Source organism: Chamaea fasciata, unplaced genomic scaffold (genome assembly GCF_029207755.1).
Source record: "Chamaea fasciata isolate MVZ Bird 193981 ecotype frontalis unplaced genomic scaffold, bChaFas1.0.hap1 SCAF_6, whole genome shotgun sequence".
NCBI classification, from domain to species: Eukaryota; Metazoa; Chordata; class Aves; order Passeriformes; family Sylviidae; genus Chamaea; species Chamaea fasciata.
The window spans coordinates 11,477,119-11,497,775 of record NW_027094091.1 but is presented as its reverse complement, the minus strand read 5'-3'; the positions used below and the strand labels follow the sequence as shown (position 1 = coordinate 11,497,775).

The 20,657-nt window shown below is 38.8% G+C and overlaps 1 protein-coding gene across 5 annotated transcripts in view; it reads left to right on the top strand.

The window, feature by feature from the left end:
* The first annotated feature begins 8,598 nt into the window (after positions 1-8,598).
* KIAA0232 (KIAA0232 ortholog) overlaps positions 8,599-20,657 on the top strand; it is a 48,449-nt gene continuing 36,390 nt past the window's right edge. For 3 of the 5 annotated variants that reach the window (XM_066185418.1, XM_066185414.1, XM_066185415.1), the window contains exon 1: positions 8,599-9,016. In XM_066185418.1, the coding sequence (XP_066041515.1) occupies positions 8,786-9,016 (231 nt within the window). In that variant the 5' untranslated portion in view covers positions 8,599-8,785. Of the gene's footprint in view, positions 9,017-12,152; positions 12,204-20,657 lie in introns of those variants that run through there. The other 2 variants (XM_066185417.1, XM_066185416.1) reach the window with 2 other exon arrangements.

Genomic DNA, 20,657 nt, shown 5'->3' with positions numbered 1-20,657 from the left:
AAAAGTCTTGTTTATGAAGACACATTCAAACCTCACAATTATATGAAATTATGAAGTTTTGGGGTGTACACAGTGTCTGCAGGTTTTGTTGTTAGGTCATGCTTTTCCCCTTTCTCTCTTGCGTTCTTTTCTTAGCTTAAAGTTTTACATTAACCCCCTAGTGCGAGTGTCTCACCTGCTAATACTGCCGTCCATTAACAGTTGTTTCCCAGAGCTCAGTTTTTGCTCCCTGACAGGATGGATGTTTTGACATCTTCTAACAAAGTTTGTGTGTGTTCATAATTTGCAGCTCTGTGAGCGGATCAGCTTGTTGCGCTCCTCCAGCAACTGGTTTTTGAAGTGTTGCTCTTGTATGATGGTAAACATAAATGTTTTATAAGAACAGCTGTACTGGTTCAGACAAAGGCTTTGACAAACCCTGTACTTGTCTGCAACAGCATCTCTAAAGGAGCAGTTAGGGACAAAAAAAGAACAGGGAGAGTGATACCTTTCTTAAATACTCCCTCAGCCATACACTATTTTCAGCCTAGGGGATTTCCTGACCCTGATATGGTTTGTCTAGTTGAAAACTCCCAAGGCATCTCTCTTACTCAATTTCCATTGAAGGCCATCGAGTTTGGTTGGGTGGTTTTTTTTTTTTTTTTTTTTTTTTTTTGTTTTGTTTTTTTTTGTTTTTTTGTTTTGTTTTTTTTTGAGTCTTTGATATCTTTTGCCAGGAATTCTACTAGATGTTGTGTGAAGTTTTGTATGTAGATCTCACTCATCAATACTTTTTAGTGACGAAAACCAGATGTTGAACAGTCAGTCTCTATCCACAGAGAGACATGGATTCACAACTCATTGATTTATGCATGGATAGCATCAGGTGGTTATTGCCCCTCTGCCTCATTGCAAGTTTGCCTATGCTGAATTTTGATTACCTTTTTATGGCCTAGTCCAGTTTCATAATGTCCTGTATTTTTTCAGTTGCTCTGTAGTCACTATCCCTGTTCGCCTGCTGTCCTTTGGTAGCTTCTAAACTGTGTCACCCATCTCATCTTCCAGGCCACTTAGGAATTTATCAGGTAATGCAGGTCCCAGAGCAGAATCTATCAGAACTGTGCTGGTGACTTCCTCTCTTGTCATCTTGGTTATATCTGTTCTTTTTCTTAGCTAACTTAAGTAACTGAGGCTTACATGGTAGCTCTTGAATCCTGTGAGTAATTCCATTAAGCTTTCATACAGGATTAGCAGCTTCAGATTTTCATTTGGATAAGTGTTATGAAAATAAGATTGCAGATTTGCAAGGAAAAAAAATCCTGCAGTAACACCCACACACTGGTTTCTGTCCTCCCCTATGGGTTCTTTGACTTGAGTTACCCTAGAACCATAAACCCAGCCTCGTTAGACATCAGTCTCCTATAAAACAGAAACCCTTTACAAATAAGACTGTATCACTCTTGCACTTCTTGGTAATGCTTCTTAAAAAAGATGGTTCTGTGCATATTTAAAGTTGAGTCACAGAGCTGCTTTTATGCTTCTGACCACTTTTAGTGCTATGATTCCAGCCAGGTGTTTAATCTCTGTTTCTCATGGCAGGACAATATTTCTGTAGTGTTTCAGTGCCTTGGTCATGAATCAAGCGGCTGCTGCTCTTGTTTGTTGTGCAATAACATCAAACATCACCAGCGCATAAAAAAAAACTGTCCCCGCTCTGAAGACTACACAGCCAAATTTCTTAGATTATCAAGGAATGTGGTTAAAAAATAACAACTTCTCTTACTTCTGAATTCCCATGTCTTTTAAATACAATGTGAAATTTATTAAGCACACAGATTCCATTGTTCGCTAGACTTTAAATAGGCTTTGGGTTTGGGCTTTGACAGTGCCTTTCCCAGTGTGTAGCTGCTTGGTTTGTCTGTTAAAGATTTGTTCAGCGTTTTTGTGGAAAGAGACAAAGATCAGGGTAAAATTGCAGATTCTTCTATAATATATAAGAACAATTTGGAATTCTGTTGCCATCATATAATGTGGTCATGCTTTTGACTATCAGTTTTCTGAAGGGGACTGAAATATACTGCACTGTGTATGTGATTTTAGTATGTTGTTGACCAAACTTGACAAAATTTTTACTTTTTTAATACTAATTAGGATTTCTATACTTTTTTCCCTACCTGTAGTTGCCAGAGAGAGAACATACTGTTTGCTTTTAATAAAACCATTCTGGTAAAAAACATTAGTTTGGAAAACATTGTGCTGGTTAAAAAATGTGGATACTTCTATCCACATTTTTTAAAAAAATATACTTATAATCTCTTTTTTTTTTCTCTGTTCATTGAATAAATGTCATGTACTGTCAAAGTGAATAAAAAAATTCTGAAATGAGAGCTGTTAATTTAAACTGTGTAATGCACTGGTGTATTTCAAAGAATAATAGAGGAAACTTTGTTAAAACAGCAGTTTTGACTTAACTATTGTGTGAGAATGTGTTTGGCCTAATTGTTAACATGCAGCAGTAGGCAGCACAAAACACTGAAAGCACAGATGTTTTCCCTTTTGGGAACTGAAGGAAGGAAAAGTAGCATGTATAGATCATCCGAGAGATTGGCTTCTCTGCAGTAACGTATCAAAATGTGTAAAGAGTAAATTTGAGTTTTTAGAGACTCACTTGCAGATAATGCAAATAAACAGCATATTAGTTTTCAAGCTCTTTCAATATGTAATCCAGTAACTTTTTTTTATTTCTGATGATGGTATATACCCCAGCTTAGTGAATTTAAGCCTGCAGACAATTTGCTTCCTTTTCAAGTTTTATGATCTCCAAGACATTGTCAGTAGACCTTCAGTTTACCTATTAGGACAATTGTAAGGGGTATAGTTTTTACTCTCTTATTCCAGTATCTTCTGCTGTTTTAAAAGTTGTTATTTAAGAAAGCTTGAAAGATTGTTTAATTATTGTATTGTTTTGGGGTTTTTTCATTTACAAAAAATGCTGATTTGGGTGCATGGATATACCATTTTCAGAGGCCTCTTGGTGCTGATAAAATAGAGATTAGGTTGCCTTAGATTAATTCAGTGGGTTTTGTGTTTTAGCTTTGGATACTGTTTTCTGACAGTATGAAAGAAGAGTATGAAAGAAAACAGTTAAAGACATGGGATTGTCTTCCTTGGCATGAATTTTTAGTTAATCTTTCTGTTGATAATCCATACATTAGCAGTTTCTTGGTGTGCTTGTATCACTGAAGAGTGATTTAATTGTACCTTCATTTTACTGCACTCTTTGGTAATCTCTGATTTGATGCTGTCATCCTATATCCCATAGACACAACTGCCACAAGTTGTTTGTGTTAGTTTCATTATTGTAGTACCAAGACACTTTAAAAAAATGTTCTGTGTACTTGTTGTATGACAGTACCCGTATTCCAGTTATTTTACAGGGAAGGCTAGATTATGTAGTCTTCAAAAGAGGTTATTTACCATGAAAGAGCAACTATGTTGTAGAGGACAAACCTGGAGAGCTCCAGTGTCACTTCCTGTATCATTGATCCTCCTTTCTGTTGCTTGCTATAGGTTATTTAAAGTTGTTGGTTTGCCATAGCTGGATCTCAGGAGACTAAGGCTGAGTTATTTTCTTCTGCTGTCTACTGTAGATCAAAAGAGTATTTAGTGTCTATCACACGGAACAGAATTTTGAGAAATTCGTGTATTCTAAGACAGCCTAAGTTGAAAAATTGGAGTGTTTATACAGTATTGTGTTCTCACTCCTTGAGAAGACGCTTCATAAATTGGCTCTCGTGCCTCTAGTGGTTAAGCTGCTGACAGTTTATCTAGTGTGACCTTGTTAAGGTCATTGATTAGTATTGCAGAACTGAAGGTTGCTTAAAAGGAAAAAATATACTAAGAAGTGGAGTAAGGAGAAATTATTTTGAAATAATTTTAACACTTTTTTTACTTTGTAATTAAAAAGTAATTTTCACAATGTATTGATAAAGATGTTTAAATTTTTATTTGGTAATTTTTGTTACAAGGCATGTCCATCTGTCATATTTTATAGCTGGAAATGGGGAATTCTTTCTGACTTAGTTAAAATAACTAGCCTTCCACTAATTATTTAGGCTATAATGTGCTCCCTCTGTTCATATTAGCCCTGGCCTTGTGAGGATGGAAAAATTATTTTTAGTGAGACAGTGTGAAATAGATTTAAGAGGGATAATAACTTACTTGTCAGAAAATGTTATCTCTAAAATCTAGCTTCACATCTATCAGCAGAAATGTTTGCTCTTTGAGTGACTTACTAATTTGATGCGGAAAGTCTCTCTAGTACTGGGATGGAAAAATATGAAATTTTGTTTATTCTAAAACATAATGGAAAAGTTTAAGACCATCTGTACGACAAAGTACTTGAGCGTAAAATGAGAACACTTAAATAATATTCAATAAATTTGTTTAGATTTCCAGGTTTTATATCATGTAACTGAATGTTAAAAGAGGTAATAAAATATGATATTCAAAAAAGCTGGAGTGCAAAAGAAATTGCAAAAATTTTTTTGTCTGATTTCATAATAGCTCTTATAATCTGTCTCTCTCTTGCTGTCATTTCCCTCTCCTCCCCATCTAATGAAAGCAAGACACACTTAACTGGTCAGCTGAAGTCAATCAGATTTTGTCAGCCTAGATCTCAAGAACTGAATTTCTCAAATGTCTCAAATAAGTGTTAAGACAGAAAAGAGAGGCCCCATTTTCATCTCATTCAGGGAAAAGCTGAAGAATAACCTCAGTCCTGACTAGGTTTAGCTAAGGAGCTAAGCAGTGTGTCAAAGTTTTGATTGAAGTGACTCAGTATCCAGAAGCTTTGCCGTATAGAATCAGAATGGTTTTAGTTGAAAGGAGTCTTTCAAGATCATCAACACTCACTTGTGTGGTCAGGGACATCCTTCATTAGATAAGGTTGCTCGAAGCCCTTCCCAGCCTGACCTTGGACACTTTGAATAGATCATGCACAACTTCTGTGGACAAGTTGTTTCGTGTCTTACCCCTTCAACGTAACAAATATCTGCCTAATGTCCAATCTAAACCTACCAGTTTTTAGTTTAAAACCCTGTCACTACAGACCCTCATAAAAAGTCTGTCCCCATTTTTCTTTCAAGCACCTTTTAAGTTCCCTCAGTATCTGGGGATGCATTTCATCAGGTTCCATGGACTCATGTACCTTCAGGTTCCTTGGATGGTCACAAATCTGACCTTGTGCTGCAGCAGGCAGTTCTTCATTCTTCCAGTCCCCGTGTTTGCCTCCAGGGAGTGGGGCAGTGTGTCTGGAGCATTTGCTGGTGAAGACCAGGATAAAGAAGTCATTAGATACCTCAGCCTTGTCTGTGTCCTGGGTCTCCTTTGAGACTGAGGCCCTTTTATTACTGATGTACCTATAGAAGCTTTTTCTTGTATAGAAGCTTCATCAGTCTTGATGTCCTTGGCCAGATTTAATTCTATCACAGCTTTAGCTTTCCTAACATGATTCCTGGCTGCTTGGACAATTTCTCTGTATTCCTCCCAAGCTACCTGTCCTTGCTTCCATCTTCTGTAGGCTTCATTTTTCTCCTTGTGTTTGTCAGGTATTCCTTGTTCAACCATGCAGGTAGCTGGTGTTTTACCCGACTTCCTTTGGTAGCCATGTATCACTCCTGAGCCTGGAGGAAGTGATCCTTCAATGTTAACCAGTTTTTCCTGGGCCCCTCTACCAAGCAGACCCCTGAGAAGGCCAAACTGTGCTCTCCTGAAGTCCGGGACAGTGAGCTTGCTGTGCACCCTTGCTGCCCTAAGGATCTTGAACTCCACCGTTTCATGGTCACTGCAGCCTAGGCTACCCTTGAGCTTCACATTCCCCAGCACCCCCAAAATTTTGGTGAGAAGGAGACTCAGCATAGCACCTCTCCTTGTTGGCTTCTCTAACTCAGGGAAGGAGAATATCACCATCATCACGTTCCAGGCACCTCCTGGTCCTGGATTGCTTATGCTCTGCTGTGTTGTCCCTCTAACAGATGTGGAGATGATTGAAGTCCCCCATGAGGATCAGGGTTTGTGAATGTGAGGCTGCTCCTATCTGTCTGAGGACTTCATAGCTCAGTCTTCTGGGTGGCGGGCCTGTAGCAGACCCTCAGTATAACATGGCCGGTCCTTGCCCTCCCTTTCATCCTGACCCATAAACTTCCAGTTGGCTCCTCTTTCATTCTGAGGCAGAGCTCTGTGCACTCCAGGCAATCACTGACATAGAGGGTAACTTTCTTGTTCCCTGTTACCCTTGTCTCCTGTGTCTGTCCTTCCTAAACACTGCGTATCCTTCCATTCCAACACTCCAGTCATAAGAGTCATCCCACCATGTTGTAGTGATGCCAGTAGGATGATAGCCATGCAGGCACATGCACGTCTTTAATTTCTTTTTTTGAATTGTCTTTGCTGTGTGTGTTTCCATAGAGGCATTTTAGCTGGGATCCCAATAGAGCTGACTTACTGGCTGGAGTGGCAGCAGTTCCTTTGTGCTGTTCTTCAGGTGCTCTCCTGCTGACCTATGTTTCCTTTCCGGGCTCTGAGCATCTTTTGCTGGCTCTGGCATCAAACTGGTAGCAATGAGATGGATTGAGGATCCTGTTCCCTTGAACTTTTAGGTAGTTCTGCACCGTGTCTCAAAAAAGATCAATTGAGTGTCAGTTTTCCCATATCTATGAAATGTAGGATTTGGGGGGCTGACAAGGACTGTGGCATTGACTTGGGGAGAGCATTCATCACATGCTGTGCTGTGGCTAACCAACAGGACTAAACACATTTTCTGGAATGTTGTTCTTCAACAATTAAGATAGTATGGATTTCTTAAGAGTGTGAACCTGTGGCTCTTGGATTTGGACTACCTTGGGTCACAATACTAGACTTTACGTATACTTTCTATTCCCTAATTATGTGATGAAGCAGTAACCTCCAGTGCCTTGCAGCATGTTTCTACCTACTGTTATTTGTGCTTACTTAAAAGATTCTGACTAATTGAAACATGTTGCTGAGCAAGATTGAATAATATTTCTCAAAATTGCTCTTGTTCGCTTGTTTCTTGAATGTTTCGCCCTTTCTCAAAATTAACACTGCAATCAGAGCAGTAAGGTCACTTTAGGAGAGGGAAGGGGTTTCATGGACTCGGTAGCAGCTGATCATAATGGGTGTCTTTTTGGTGATGTTACAATTGACTCAGAAAAATCTGGAACATATAGTTGTACCTGGATGGTGGTGTAAAGAAGGCTTCTAGAAACGATCATCTTTTGTTGTGTTGACATGTATCAACTTTCAATTTTGTTTGGCCACAAAATACATGCTGGCCACATGAAATGCTGCCCCCAGTATCTGCCCCAGTATCTAGTTCAGATAGTTGTATTAGGTGATGTCTGTTGTGCGCTGGTTGTCTTGCACTGGGGTTGAAACAAAACAGTAGATTTTGCTTAGTCACTTGAGTCTATTTTGTTTCCTTTCAGTGAAGGGATATTTCCTGCTTGGATTTGAGCTTTGTTTTCTCATGCTAAGAAGCTGGAGAGGAGAAAGGCCTACACAAATGCCAGATTGACATGTGGTTGATAAGTAGACCAATCCAAAAATGCCTTTTTTGGGCTGACATTTTCTGCATTCGAGAGCAGAATGCTGACATGTGTGGTGCTTGCACCTTCTGCCCCTTGCTTATCAAGACTGATTTGTGATTGTGGGTGGTATAAGTCTTAGGGTAGTTTGGCTATTTTAGGGCATGGTTTAGAGTTTAAGCTCTCAGGTAGGACAGGTGTATGCTTTGTGTAAAGAGGGTTAAATGTCAATTTTTGGCACAGATAAATTAGCTTCTGCTCAAATTTTTGAAGTTATTCCAGGGATTTACGTTTTTATAAGGACAGATTTTGGATGATAAAATGCTTTACTGTCCTGGAACAAGGCAAATAATTGAAACTAAGAAAAAAAAACCCTAAAAACCACCACCACCAAAAATCCTGAACCTGAAGGTAGTAGGAGCTATTCAGTAGTAGGATTTATGAAACTCCTGATCAGATGAATTTCATTAATTCAGTGTTTTATAAACAAAACACTTCTATTCCAGGAATGGGTATCCTGCAAAACAGATTATATTGTCTTCTAGTGATGCAAAATATGCAGTCTTTATTCAAACAAACAGGTTTTTTTAATAAAAGTGGGTTTTTTTTCAGCTGATAGTGAAAGTAATAAAATCTCAACTTTGCCATAAAGCTAGGTCAGACATATATTTCAATCGACAGATTAATTGTGAAGTCTTTGATGAAAGAGTATCTTCCTACAGTAAAAAGTATCTTTTAGAAAAGTCACCTTTAAACTTGTAATAATTCCTGTCACTCTTCAAAATGACTGAGTAGATGTACAATATGTTTGGAGTAAGCAGTATGTAAATGACTGCTTTCTACTTTGGGTGCTTTTTTTTCACTGTTTAATATTATTCATGTATGGATACATATTGTCACAACTTATCATTTTTTCCTCTTTATAGGTCCTGCTGGGGACTTGCATCTGGCCTCAATGTGAAATTAAGGTAGAAAAACACATCTACATATGTGTTTGCTATTAGGATTTAGTTTATTCACTGGTCATGCCTGAAGAGTGATGTTCGTCTCTAGTCGGCTATCAGCCAGGAAATATAAATGATTGTCCTAGAAGTCAAGCCTCTCTCCTATTTACTGGAGTGAAAATCACCTCCAGATATCGACGGAAAATCAACTACAGAAAATGCTTCACGTTATAAGGATGCCAACCACCTAGATTCATGCGCCCTTTCTGTACAGTTGTTGTGGATGGTTTGCCATCTGAAAGCTCCTCAAGCTCTTATCCAGGCCCTGTATCTGTTTCTGAAATGTCTCTGCTACATGCTTTGGGTCCAGTGCAGACCTGGCTGGGACAAGAGCTAGAGAAGTGTGGCATTGATGCCATGATTTATACTCGGTATGTCCTCAGTCTTCTGCTGCATGATAGCTATGACTACGACCTGCAGGAACAGGTATTTACATATTTTAGATGTTGTCCAGTGCAAGTGAGTTTTTGTACCAGTTATGTTTTGTGTATTATACCTGGGTATGCCTCAGTTGGGGGGATGGTTGTCTTTAAGTGTGTGGGTGGAAGGAGGGTATAAACCACACAGGAGTCAGATTTCTTGGGTGAGCTGAGGTTAAAGTAGTTAGGTTGCTGTATGGGCAGTTACATTAAACAATGTTTTCACATGGCTACAATTGATGTCAGAATTGTTAACACTGGAATATCTGTGTCCTAAATGGAGACCATCACTACTTGTGATTATAAGCTTAATTTAGTATTAGTACACAAAGTAATTCTTGTAAACTGTGTCAAATTGCCCAGCTCCACAGTAGTTTGTAGACCCCCTCCATCACTTCCCATGGATTTCATGTTATGCTATTATAAGTAAAGAATAAAAAATCCCCAAATATTTTTTAGTTTTCAGATATTTGAAATACATTATTTTACATACATTATTCACCTCTTGTAAAATAATGTTAAGCTGAATGCTGATAAGAAGCATGCAAGAGAGTTGTGACCCTAGAACATACAGTTCTGGTTCAGCACCTTTTTTCTTTTTTTTTTTTTTTTTAATTTCTCTGCATCATGAACCTGTATAGAAATACTTTTAATAGTGGAGTTTTACAAATTCAGGACTCAGGGAAATTACAGTTCTTTCAGAAAAGGCTGATGATGCTGTTAAACATAGATGTTGTCTTAGGAGGTGGCTGTGGTGACAGTGGGAGGGAAGCAAATACCTATTATTTCATAGGTTAATTATTAGTCCCTTTTTCTTACTGTTGTTTTGGTTATACTTCAAACATTGCTACCTAACTGCTTCAGAACTTCCACTGTCACCTAGTTTATCTTTTTAAAAATCCAGCAAGAGCAGAGCAGATTACTGTGAGATAGATGTCAGTGTAACTGAGGCACAAAAAAAATTCAAGTCAGATGCTGCCAGTTTTTGAACTCTTAGCAACCACTACTCTGCCTAAAAGCCTTCATGCTTCCTTTGTGCAAACCAGAAAACTTGTATCTGTAAAAGTTTTTTTGTTTCTTTTTGTTCATAAGTGTATCTGGCAGCAGTAGGTGACATCAGCAACAACCCCATGATTAATAATAATAATTTAAAAAAAACAGTGTAAGCGCTTTCTGAAATGTACCTTAACATGTAGGTCTTGGTAAGACATGGATAGCTGTATATTAGAGGGGGCAGAAAAAGGTTCCAAAAAAGGTTCCAAAACCTGTGTGAAAGGAGTGTGTGGGATGAGGACATTAAAAACAAAACCAATTGAAACCACATGAGAACTTGAGGAGCTTTAGAGATAGGCCAGTGGCCTTGGGGGAAATGAAGATGTGTTTCTTTTCAGTCCATTTCAGACCACAGTCATAACTTTGAAGTTGCTACTGTGATATTTCAAATTACTGAAGTGCCAAAATTAGTTTTCATTTTATCAGGCTTTGCAAGAAGCAGGGTAACTATATTATGAAAATCTCATTCAGTTTATTTCTCGTTTTGATACCTTAACTGGATCCTTTGTGGGTTTGATAACAGAGCTTTAAGGAATGTGTCTGTTCTTTTTCCAAGTTGATTATCTGAACCTAATGAGCCCAAGGGAGAAGAATACCACATGCTGACAGGGTAGCCAAAACCTGTATTGCTGAGCGGGTGCTGTGGTACCCATGTACAGGATGTCTTCTGAACAGCATTGGGCTTTGAAGCTGGAAGATTTTTTTTCCACCTCCTCCAATTTGATCCTGTTTATAATGTACTTTTACTGTAGTTGTTCACTCGACTTCAAATAACCATTTTCTAAGTTTTGGGACCTAATATCAATTTAGTTTTGGGATTATATTCTGCAGTAATGATTAGATGCACCTGTTACAAAACATACTGCTCCCTAATTCCTTTTTCAAGTAGCTTAGTCTGTAAAGCGTGCAAGTACAGATTTCTTACATAGAAAATTGAGGAAATCTTTAGACACATCTGCTTGTTTTGTTATTTATTACCAATTTTAAATTTATTTTTATTTTAGTTCTTGTTTACTGGTTCTTTGTATCACCTGACATTTTAAATTCGTTTCAGTTTAGTGAAGTTACTCAGAACAAGAAAATCTTTACTCTAAAACATGTATTTATGTATAAGTAATTTCAGTCCAATTTTGGTGATGGGTACAATGTTAAGACAAAGGGGAAAAACATATACTAGTGTTGTTTAGAAATAGAACTCAAGGAAGAGAACAGGAATTAAATACCTACATGAGAAGTAATTTAGGAGAAAAATATTTAGAGTTGCTGAGCTTCTTTAACCCACATTAGTTCCCATTGAAGATTTCGTCCTTGACATCTCAGGAATTTTTTCTCCCAGTTCCTTTAATTCTTAATAAAGATAAGGGAATTTCTACGGAAATAACTATTCTCAGTAGTGGGCTTATTGCAATGATTTCTCTCCAACTTAGAGGACAGCTACAAAAAGGACTGAAGCACTCTATTCACATGGAGAAGACAGGGACAATGGGTACATGTTGCACTGGGCACAGTTTCATCTTGATATGAGAATTCTTTTCTTTTTCTTTATTCTTGTAGTGAGAACAGTCATTCACTGGAACAGCCTCCTCAGGGATGTGATAGAATCCCTGTTGCTGGATGTTTTTGAGATGCAGTAGGGGGCTAGATAGTCTTGCCTTGTCTCTTCTTCCCTTGGAAGGGTAGACCACATGAATTTTTGAGGTTCCTTCCAGCCTGAGCTCTAGTGTGATTCTGTGATTCTTTGCTTTTAGAACTCTTGTTTTTGGCAATAGTGAGTAGCCATCCCTTTTTCCTCAAAATACAGCGGTGACTTCTGTTTAGAGTAGTTTACAAGGAATGGTCTCACAATGGGGTTATGCATAGGAACAATCTATTGCAGTTTGCTTTTTTGGGGGGTGGGAGTGAGGAGGAAGTCTTAATAAAGGAAGTCATAATCTTATGGATAGTGTAATCTTCGTTAGAAATGTTACAGACTGAATCTAAGATGGTCATTAAGATCTTTGCACCTCAGAATGTTGATGGTATCACTAGTATTGTTTTAGTTGCTTCAGGGAGCCTCCTTCAGTACTTTCTTTTTAGTGTTCTGGTGTCATCAAGTGTAGCAGGGAAATGGAACTCTGAAGTCTGGACTGAGGTTCTGTCAGGTAAGTACAAAAAGATTTAGTGTCGAAAATAAGTAAAAAACCCCATTCCCAACCATACTAGGCTATTTAAGATATCACTGTTGTCACGTTATCAGTTACTTCTGCTTACAGTTAAAATAAGAATTTTAAAATAATCTGGGGATCTTGATTGATTAGATCTTCAGAGTTATTTTTGAGAATAAGCAGGATGTTCCCTTCTGCTGTGTTAGTAATATTTAATATGTGGGTTTTGGTCTTGATTCTGGTGCAGTCTTCTGTGGGTTTCTCCAGTGTTACTCTGATTTGTGTGGCTTTCTCCAATGTTATCTGTTTTTCTACAGTGAGCTAGTTTGATGTCTGAATAGAAGACTAAGGATGTGTGTGTGGGGAGGGGGGTTGTGTTGGTTTTCCTTCCCCTTTTTTTGTATGTATGTGAGGGTGGTGGTTTTGTGTTTTGTTTGGGTTTGTTACTGATGTTACTTCTATGCCTTGCCCAGTTAGAATGCTCTGTGTTGGGTATCCTTATATGGACTCAGGTTCAGTATCACAAAATGTTAGATTGGTAAGTCATGAGTTTCCAGAGAATTCATAGCGGATTTTTGCAAGCACAGAAAGCATAGGTGAATGTAAAACCCTAATACACTGCAACCAAATTTTACTGGAATGCTTGCAGTTTCTATCCTGGCTCACTGGCTTAAACTGAAATAGCTATTAAAATATTGGGAAAATTTATAAGCCAGTATATTTTGCCCAGCTGTATTTCAAAAGAATAGAGAATTTTCAAGAAAGGAATCTTGTTTATGATAAATTGTACTGTGGTACCAGGATCTTCAGGACTGCTCTGGTTATACATGTGTTATACATACCTGTCACTAATTACTGTAAAATTCTCTAAATATACACATTTTAATTGCATGGTTGGTTGGTTGGTTTTTAAATATCCAAGTACTGAAGGTACCTTAGTTATTGTTGGCACCTAGAGCACAATTCTTATCCAAACATATTTTCTACTTTTAGAAGTGAGTCTAAGAGCTCAAGACGTAAAAGTTCTTACGAAGTCCTTCATTCTTACTATGTACTCTTTTTTTTTCTTTTTTAAATTTCTCTTTCTGCTCAGGTTTTTTTGGCAGCAATGATATTGCTGGTGGGAAGGTTTAAGTGGGTGGAAGTAGGAGACTCTTTGGGATTTTTTTTCCCAGTATTGACTGATGGAGTAGAAAATAAAAAGATGATATGAATTGGGTTTGCACGTTTTCCTTGTTCCTGTGATACAGTTGATAGAAATAGTTTTGGGGGTTTTGTGGCTAGTTGAGGTCTGTCATGCCAGAAGACAAGTAAGGATTTCCGTGGTGGACTTGCCCCGTTTTTTCCCATACAGTCTTTCTAGAGAACAATTCTCAAATTGGTTTGCACATATATTAGATATCTACATGGCCTAAAAGATTACTAAAGAAGTCTCTTGAACTATGCTATATAAGATATTCATTATGTAGGTGTGTTAGGGGGTTTATTTGGTTCAGTTTGGTTTGGGTTTTTTTTAAGATTTGAGGCCTATCAGTGGTCTCTTCAGAACATTTGGAAGTCACTGGTATTTTGTGTTGAGATAGATGACATTTTTGTCACTTTTAGGCCATTAAGGGAAACCTCATAAAATTTGTGTGGACTTCCAGACTGTTTAATGTAAGTAAAGTGCGGAATGTTTCTGCCAAGTATACATGTTTTTGTCATTTGCATTTTATTACTGAATTTACTTACTTTGGAATAAATGGTAAATTAAGCAGAAAATAATGAAATTGTCAAGTTTTTAAATTTTGGGGACCCACAAACTTGCTGTTGATGGAGATCTGAACATTGTGAGACAGCCTTTTCACTTCACACTAGACTGATTTTTAATCAGAATACCTTGCTCTTAGCTTCCTAGTAGCAAACTAACTAGGTGCTTTTAAGATTTGATGTTTAAATTCTAATTAAAAATGTATTTGTAGATGCATGTGTACTCAAACCAATTTGTGATACAGTAAATATTGCATTGAGATAGTATAATCTGTGTGAAGCAGAAGGCACTGCCTTAAAATATACTTTGTGTGAAATATTATTTCATTGATCTTCCTTTGTACAGTATTAAAATCAGTGTTCTATGTTGTATCTTTCACATTCTGTTTGTAAGCCTAGCTGATGTTGAATATAAAAAAAATATGGTTTAGAGCTATAGGCTTGTTCCTGTAGAGTGTTCTCCCTTTTGAAGGCATAGAGCCTTTATTTAAAAAACCCCAAAACCTAACCCCAACAGCTAGACACTCTGTGAGATAAAGGCTTTGTTTGTGAGCCTTTGGTCATGCAGTAGGAAGATTGAAATGCATTTGTTATGCATACTTTCCGTATCAAGTGTCTTCTGTTGCTTTTGATCTACTTCTTTCAACTCGTTTTTGGAAGTTAATAGTTTTTTTTTTCTGAACCTTAAAAGTAGAAATCCTTTTTTTTTTTTTTTTTAAAGATTATGTTTTTCTAACTCTCAGGATTAATTGGCTATTGCACCGCAAACTATGTACTTCTGTGACCAGGTTGAGATTTTTGCTTTTGATTTCTCAATTTTTAACAGGGAGACTTTTTTTGCAGGAAGACTAATTATTTGTAGACTGATTTGAAGTAGTTCCATTCAGTTAATCTTTTATATGGAGGCATAAAAAGTCTTCAGAATGATAGTTACACTTCTGCTGACTCTGATCACAGTTTTTATTCTTGCTTTTTCATAATTTTCACTTACATATATAAAGTCCAAAATGTAATATTCTTTTTTGTATTAAGAGAGGAGAGCAGTGGAAGAGACACCTCAACCCACATGTGATATATTTTAGGGCTTTATTTTGTGGTTTTAAAAATTATTTCGGCCGATCCCTCTGCCCTGGGACGAGGATGTCATTGCCAACTTTAGTCTATGTTTGGCTTGCATGTGCTAATGACACTAGACACTTCAGTGACTGAACTTGGGATGCACTTGCTAGGTTCCCAGATCCAGTGGCAAGTGGGCTATTTGTTCTCCTGCCATCCCATATTAACCCAGTAGAGGGACCTGATGTCTGGATTTATATTCTAGTAGTAGATACTAGTTTTTCCTATGCATTATTTTGGGGAGAAGAGGATGTGGGGTTTTGTATGTGTCTTGTGTTTTTGTATGTCTCATCCATAACCTAAAGAGAGGAGGAGAAATGAGGATTTGGTTCTCTGCACTCCACTAACCATGTGTTAAATGTTAATCTGGCTGGTGTGCTTATTTGACAAAAATAGCAGTGCTGCTTCTAGTATAATTACACCTATTCTTTTATCATCCCTAAGAAATACATTTGGGTCACTCAAACACATTTTTTCATAACACCTTATGAGGACGTCCTACACTATGAGGGCAGGGTTCAGCTACAGTGGGGTAACACTGTGGCTGCTGTATACAAGTGTTAGTAAATTTCAAAGTTCACCAGCAACATGTAGAAATAAATTTCTTGAATGCAAAGCATTTTCCATTTAGTTTGTATTTATGTTACTACTTATTAAGCTGTATAACAATCCTGTAGGAACAATTTTTTTAGATTTTCTGAAGATAGTTTTTTAGTCAGTACCCCAACTAAGTACGTAAATTTCAAGTTGTGGGAATCAGTGTATGAGGAAAAGAATAGGTAGGAGAGGGAATTGTGAGACCAAGACTTTCAGCTGTACTTTTTTACAAGACTAATTTGAAATCCTTAGATAACTCAAATGTATATATTTACAACAATGGGAATAACCCCCTTCTTCTTCCCATACATAAACATGTAAACTGAAGAAAGGACAAATTAATAATATTTAGAAAATGGTGTTATATCTTGAAATTAATATACCCATAAAGCTTATTCATGCAAAAGTTAAACCACTTTCTAAAAGCTCAGATAACTAAGTTCAAAAGTTCATAGAGGAAAACTTAGCTGTGGTCCTGCCCTCCATCCCTTTCTAGGAGGGGGGGGACTGTAGCTGAGAACGATATAATTCAAATTTTGGGAAGTAATTTTTTTTGTGTGTACAGTATTAGTTTTTTGAGAAAAATTAGGTGGATATGGATTCCTCTTCAGTTAAGCAATGAAAGATGGCTGAAATGTCTTTACTGTAAAAGCATGTGGCTCAGGAAACTTATTTATTGATTTTTAGTTGGCATTTGTCTTGTTAATTGTGCAGTAACTGATCTGTTCTGTATTTCTCTGTCTGTGTCTGTTAGATATGGGGCAGGTTTGGAGTATCATGGACTATGAGTTTGTATTCTCTGTTCTGATTTAGGGATGGGAATTGTGGTGGCAGGGATTGGAGCTCAGCAGTAGGCTCGCAGGGGTTTTGTATTTGTGCAAACTGAACGGGTTCCAGGGCAGTCAGCTTCAGCTCGTGTTTTAGTGGAGAAGAAAAGCATTCATTCTCAAGGACTGTGCTTATCTGAGAAACTTTATTTCCATGTTCTCTGCTGCATTAGTATTGGTGTGAATGATCATGTTGAGCTGCTCCTTCCTTTTTTATTAAGTTGTGGCTATTAATGTATTGTCACAAAGGCTTACATAATACAAAGCAGAGATGGAAGCTCGAGTTCCGGGTTGGTGAGTCCTCCTAACAGCCAGGATTTCTTTGCAGCCATCTCTGTGCTGAGACAATTGTACTCTTTGGATTTCTGAGGATAATGGAGATACTTCCTTTGTGTTCTTTGGGTATAGACCATTGTGTGACAGTACACTTGCCACATTTCTCCAAGTATAGATGTGCACTGCCTGTATTCTCTGAAATCAGATGGTTACAGTGGTCTGTGGTATTTGCCACACGACTTTAAATCCAAGAGAGCAACCATAAATGCTATGTAATAACTTCTCCAGTCATGACATGCCCCTTTCAGACACCTTGACTGTGTAGTGACAGTTCTATTGAGTTCCTGGCTTTCTTTTTTGCAGTGTAAGTCAGACATGTAAGTAAAATGATGTCTTTATAGCTCTAGCTATAGCCATGCTAGATTTTCTTCTTTTCTGCTTTTACTTTAATGGGAAAAGTCTAAAAGCAGTCTGCTCAACAAACATAAGATTTTAACAGATGCAGCATTTGCATGTTCCCTCATTCTTTGGAGTGGGTGTGACAAATTTCTTCTCCTTAGTTTTAGCCTAGAAGTAATTTCTAATTAGTGAGCATCACATAGACTGCCCTTTCAAACTGGTAGGATTATGAGCAAGAGTTTATAATTGACAGAAGCTCAGATTACAGGATTTTATACTTGGATTGATTAATTTTGATAAGTAGAATTTCCCTGCCTGCCATCAGTCCCAAACACCCTGAGGTCATAGCAGTGCATGTTGTGATCTGGTACATTATCATCTGTTCTGTTACAGTCAGGCTCCACGGGTTTGTAATGTTCTGGTTGTGACATCTGGGAAAGCGGCGACTATAGTGGCTAGATGGTTCCCTTGTTTGTCACTACAAGTCTAAGATGAATTCTTTCTCTGATAAACACCTGGGTTTGGAGTTACTATCTAACATTAAAGAACATCTCCCAGTCCTCTCTATTCTCTGTTTACCAATTTTTTTTGCCATGGACAAAACTTATGCTGCTCTCTGAAATGTACTCTTCATCCGCATTTCCTTTGGGGCTTGTTAGCCAAGCTTGAGCCAATATTCTTGTGTTTTCTTCACAACTGTCTCACCTATCTTTGTCTCAGTCTGAGGCAGCCTGTAAGGAATGTCTAAGCTGATCCTGGCCCATCAGACCTTTCTCAGTATTTATAATAAATTTAATCATGAAAAACTATCTATCGCTGTGGCCTTAAGCAGTCTATGAGAGTTTTTCCTGAATCTCAGTTTAGTGGAAGCATTTTTTTCAGGCAAGGTCTTCATACATTGCAGAATGATAAATAAAGGTTAAGTACACTTGGATCTGTTGCAATTTTCCCCAAATTCTCAATTGTGAAATCCTCCAAGAGGCAGTGACACTCAATTTTGGATATAATTTGTCATAGAATCGTTGAGTGGTTTGTTTTGGAAGGGACCTTCTAAACGATCTAGTTCCTAGCCCCCTGTCATGGGCAGGGATTCCTTCCGCAAGGCTGGGTTGCTCAGAGCCCCATGAGCTTGGCCCTAGCTTGGCCTTGAATGCCTCCAGGAAACTGGCTGCCACAACTTCTCTGGGTAACCTTCCAAGTATCTTATAACCCTCAGAGTAAAGAATTTCTTTCTAATATCTGATCTGAACCTGCCCTCCTTCCGTTTAAAGACATCCCCCCTTGTGCTGTTACGCCATGCTCTTGTCAGCAGTCCCTCCTGAGCTCTCCTGTCGGCCTTTCATATACTGGAGGGTGCTGTGAGGTCTCCCTGGAGCCTTCTCTTCTGTAGGCTGAACATCCTAGAGAACTGTCAGCCTGTGTTCATAGCAGAGGTGTTCCAGCCCTCTTGTGGCTCTTCTTTGGACTCACTTCTGCAGGTCCATATCCTCTCATGTTGGGAGCAGACCTGGGATGCAGCGCTATGGGTGGGGTCTCACGAGAGTGAGAGGGCCAGGATCACCTTCCTTTGCCTGCTGGCCACACTGCTTTGGATGCAGCCCAGCTCACTGCTGTCCATCTGGGCTGTGACTGCACATTGCCAGCTCATGTTCAACTTCTCGTCAAACAGCCCTAAGTGCTTTTCTTTGGGCTCCTCTTGATCCTTTCTCTGCCCAGCCTGGATTTGTGTTTGGAATTGCCTCAACTTGGGTAGAGTACCTTGCACTTGGCCTTTTTGAACATCATGAAGTTCACACAGGTCCATCTCTCAAGCCTGTCCGGGTCCCTCTGGATGGCATCCTTTCCTTCCAGTGTGCCAATGGCATCACACAGTTTGGTGTCTCTGACAGACTTGCTGAGGGAGCACTTGATCCCACTGTCCATGTCACTGAGAAAGGTCTTAAACAACATCAGTACCAATACAGACCCAGAGAGACACTTGTCACTGGCCTTCACTTGGACATCCAGCCATTGACCACATCTCTTTGAGTGTGACCATCCAACCAATGCCTTATCCACTGAGTGGTCCATCTGTCAAATCCATGTCTTTCCAGAGGCAAGGACAATGTGACAAGCTTTGCACGGATCCAGGCAGTTGACATAATTTACTCTTCCCTTTTCCACCAAAGCTGTTATCCTGTCTGTCTTGGTTTAGGAAGACAGGTATCTGCTAGGTAAAATTACAATCAGAGGCTCTTTGGCAAAGATTTGGGAAATAGGAATAGCAGTTCTTTACTAGTATGTAATACAAAGCAAACAAACACAAAAAAAACTCCCCCCCCCCACCAAACAACTACAGCATTAATGACAAACGACAACAGTACCAAGAACTTTGAGGGCTTTGTTTCACAAAACCTAGAGCAGTTTGGTTTCGGTGTCCTTGCAGGATCTTCAGAGCACTAAGCTGGAACAGTGGAAAAGTCCTGGGCTGGTAGCTGGGATGGCAGGGTGTCCCGGCAGGCAGGGGCAGGATGTCCTGGCAGCGCAGGGAGTGCAGGGTCACGCTGCAGCAAGAGGAGCAGCGCCGAAGCAGCTCGACGGCGAGGCAGAAAAAAAACGGCGGCTGAGATTCTCGAGGAGCGGCCGACACGCGTCTCCCGAACGCCGGAAGCAGAAAAGCACGCAGCTGCCTCAAGCTGTGTCTTTTACCTGCGTTATCTCCCCTTTCCACCTTTTGTCCATCTTTTTGTTTCAGCCAAGCACTCTCAAGTATCCAACACCCGGTCTCCTTGGCAACCCGTGGGGAAAAAATTCCCCAGAGAAAGAAGGAACAAACTCAACCCTCAACACTGTCATAGAAGGCCACCAGATTTGTCAGGCATGATCTGCCCCCAGTGAAGCCATGTTGGTTGTCACCAGTCACCTGCTTATTTTCCATATGCTTTAGTACAGTTTCCAGGAGGATCTGGGCCATGATCTTGGCAGGCACAGAAGTGACACTGACTGGCCTGTAGCTCCCCAAGTCTTCCTTTATTTTCCTTTTTAAAAACAGGTTATGTTTCCCTTTCTAATGTTGCAATTTATCAATTTATGTGAACCGTGAGCTTCATAATGTTTTTATTTCAGTCGTATTGCAAGGTGTCACATTTGTTTTTCTATCGATAGTAGATATTTCTCTTTGCAGCAATTGAAAGGAAAATCGCTATCAAACTTGTGGGGGTTCTTTGGTGGGGTTTTTTTTGTGGGTTTTTTTGAGGGGTTTTGTTTGTTTTGTTTTGGTTTGGTTTGGGTTTTTTCCCAGTTTTTTGGTAGTTTATAGAGGGAAGTGGTGGAATTGCTGCTTTTGCATAGTTGAAGAGAATAAACCATTTCAAAATCATTCTCAAATTTGTGCCTGTACCTTAATTTAAAATTGAATTAAGCACTCAAAATACTGGATTTCTTGAGGTACCATTAGTGTGAAGAATCCAGATACTTCATCAGTGTGTTTTTAGCCATTTTTATAGCT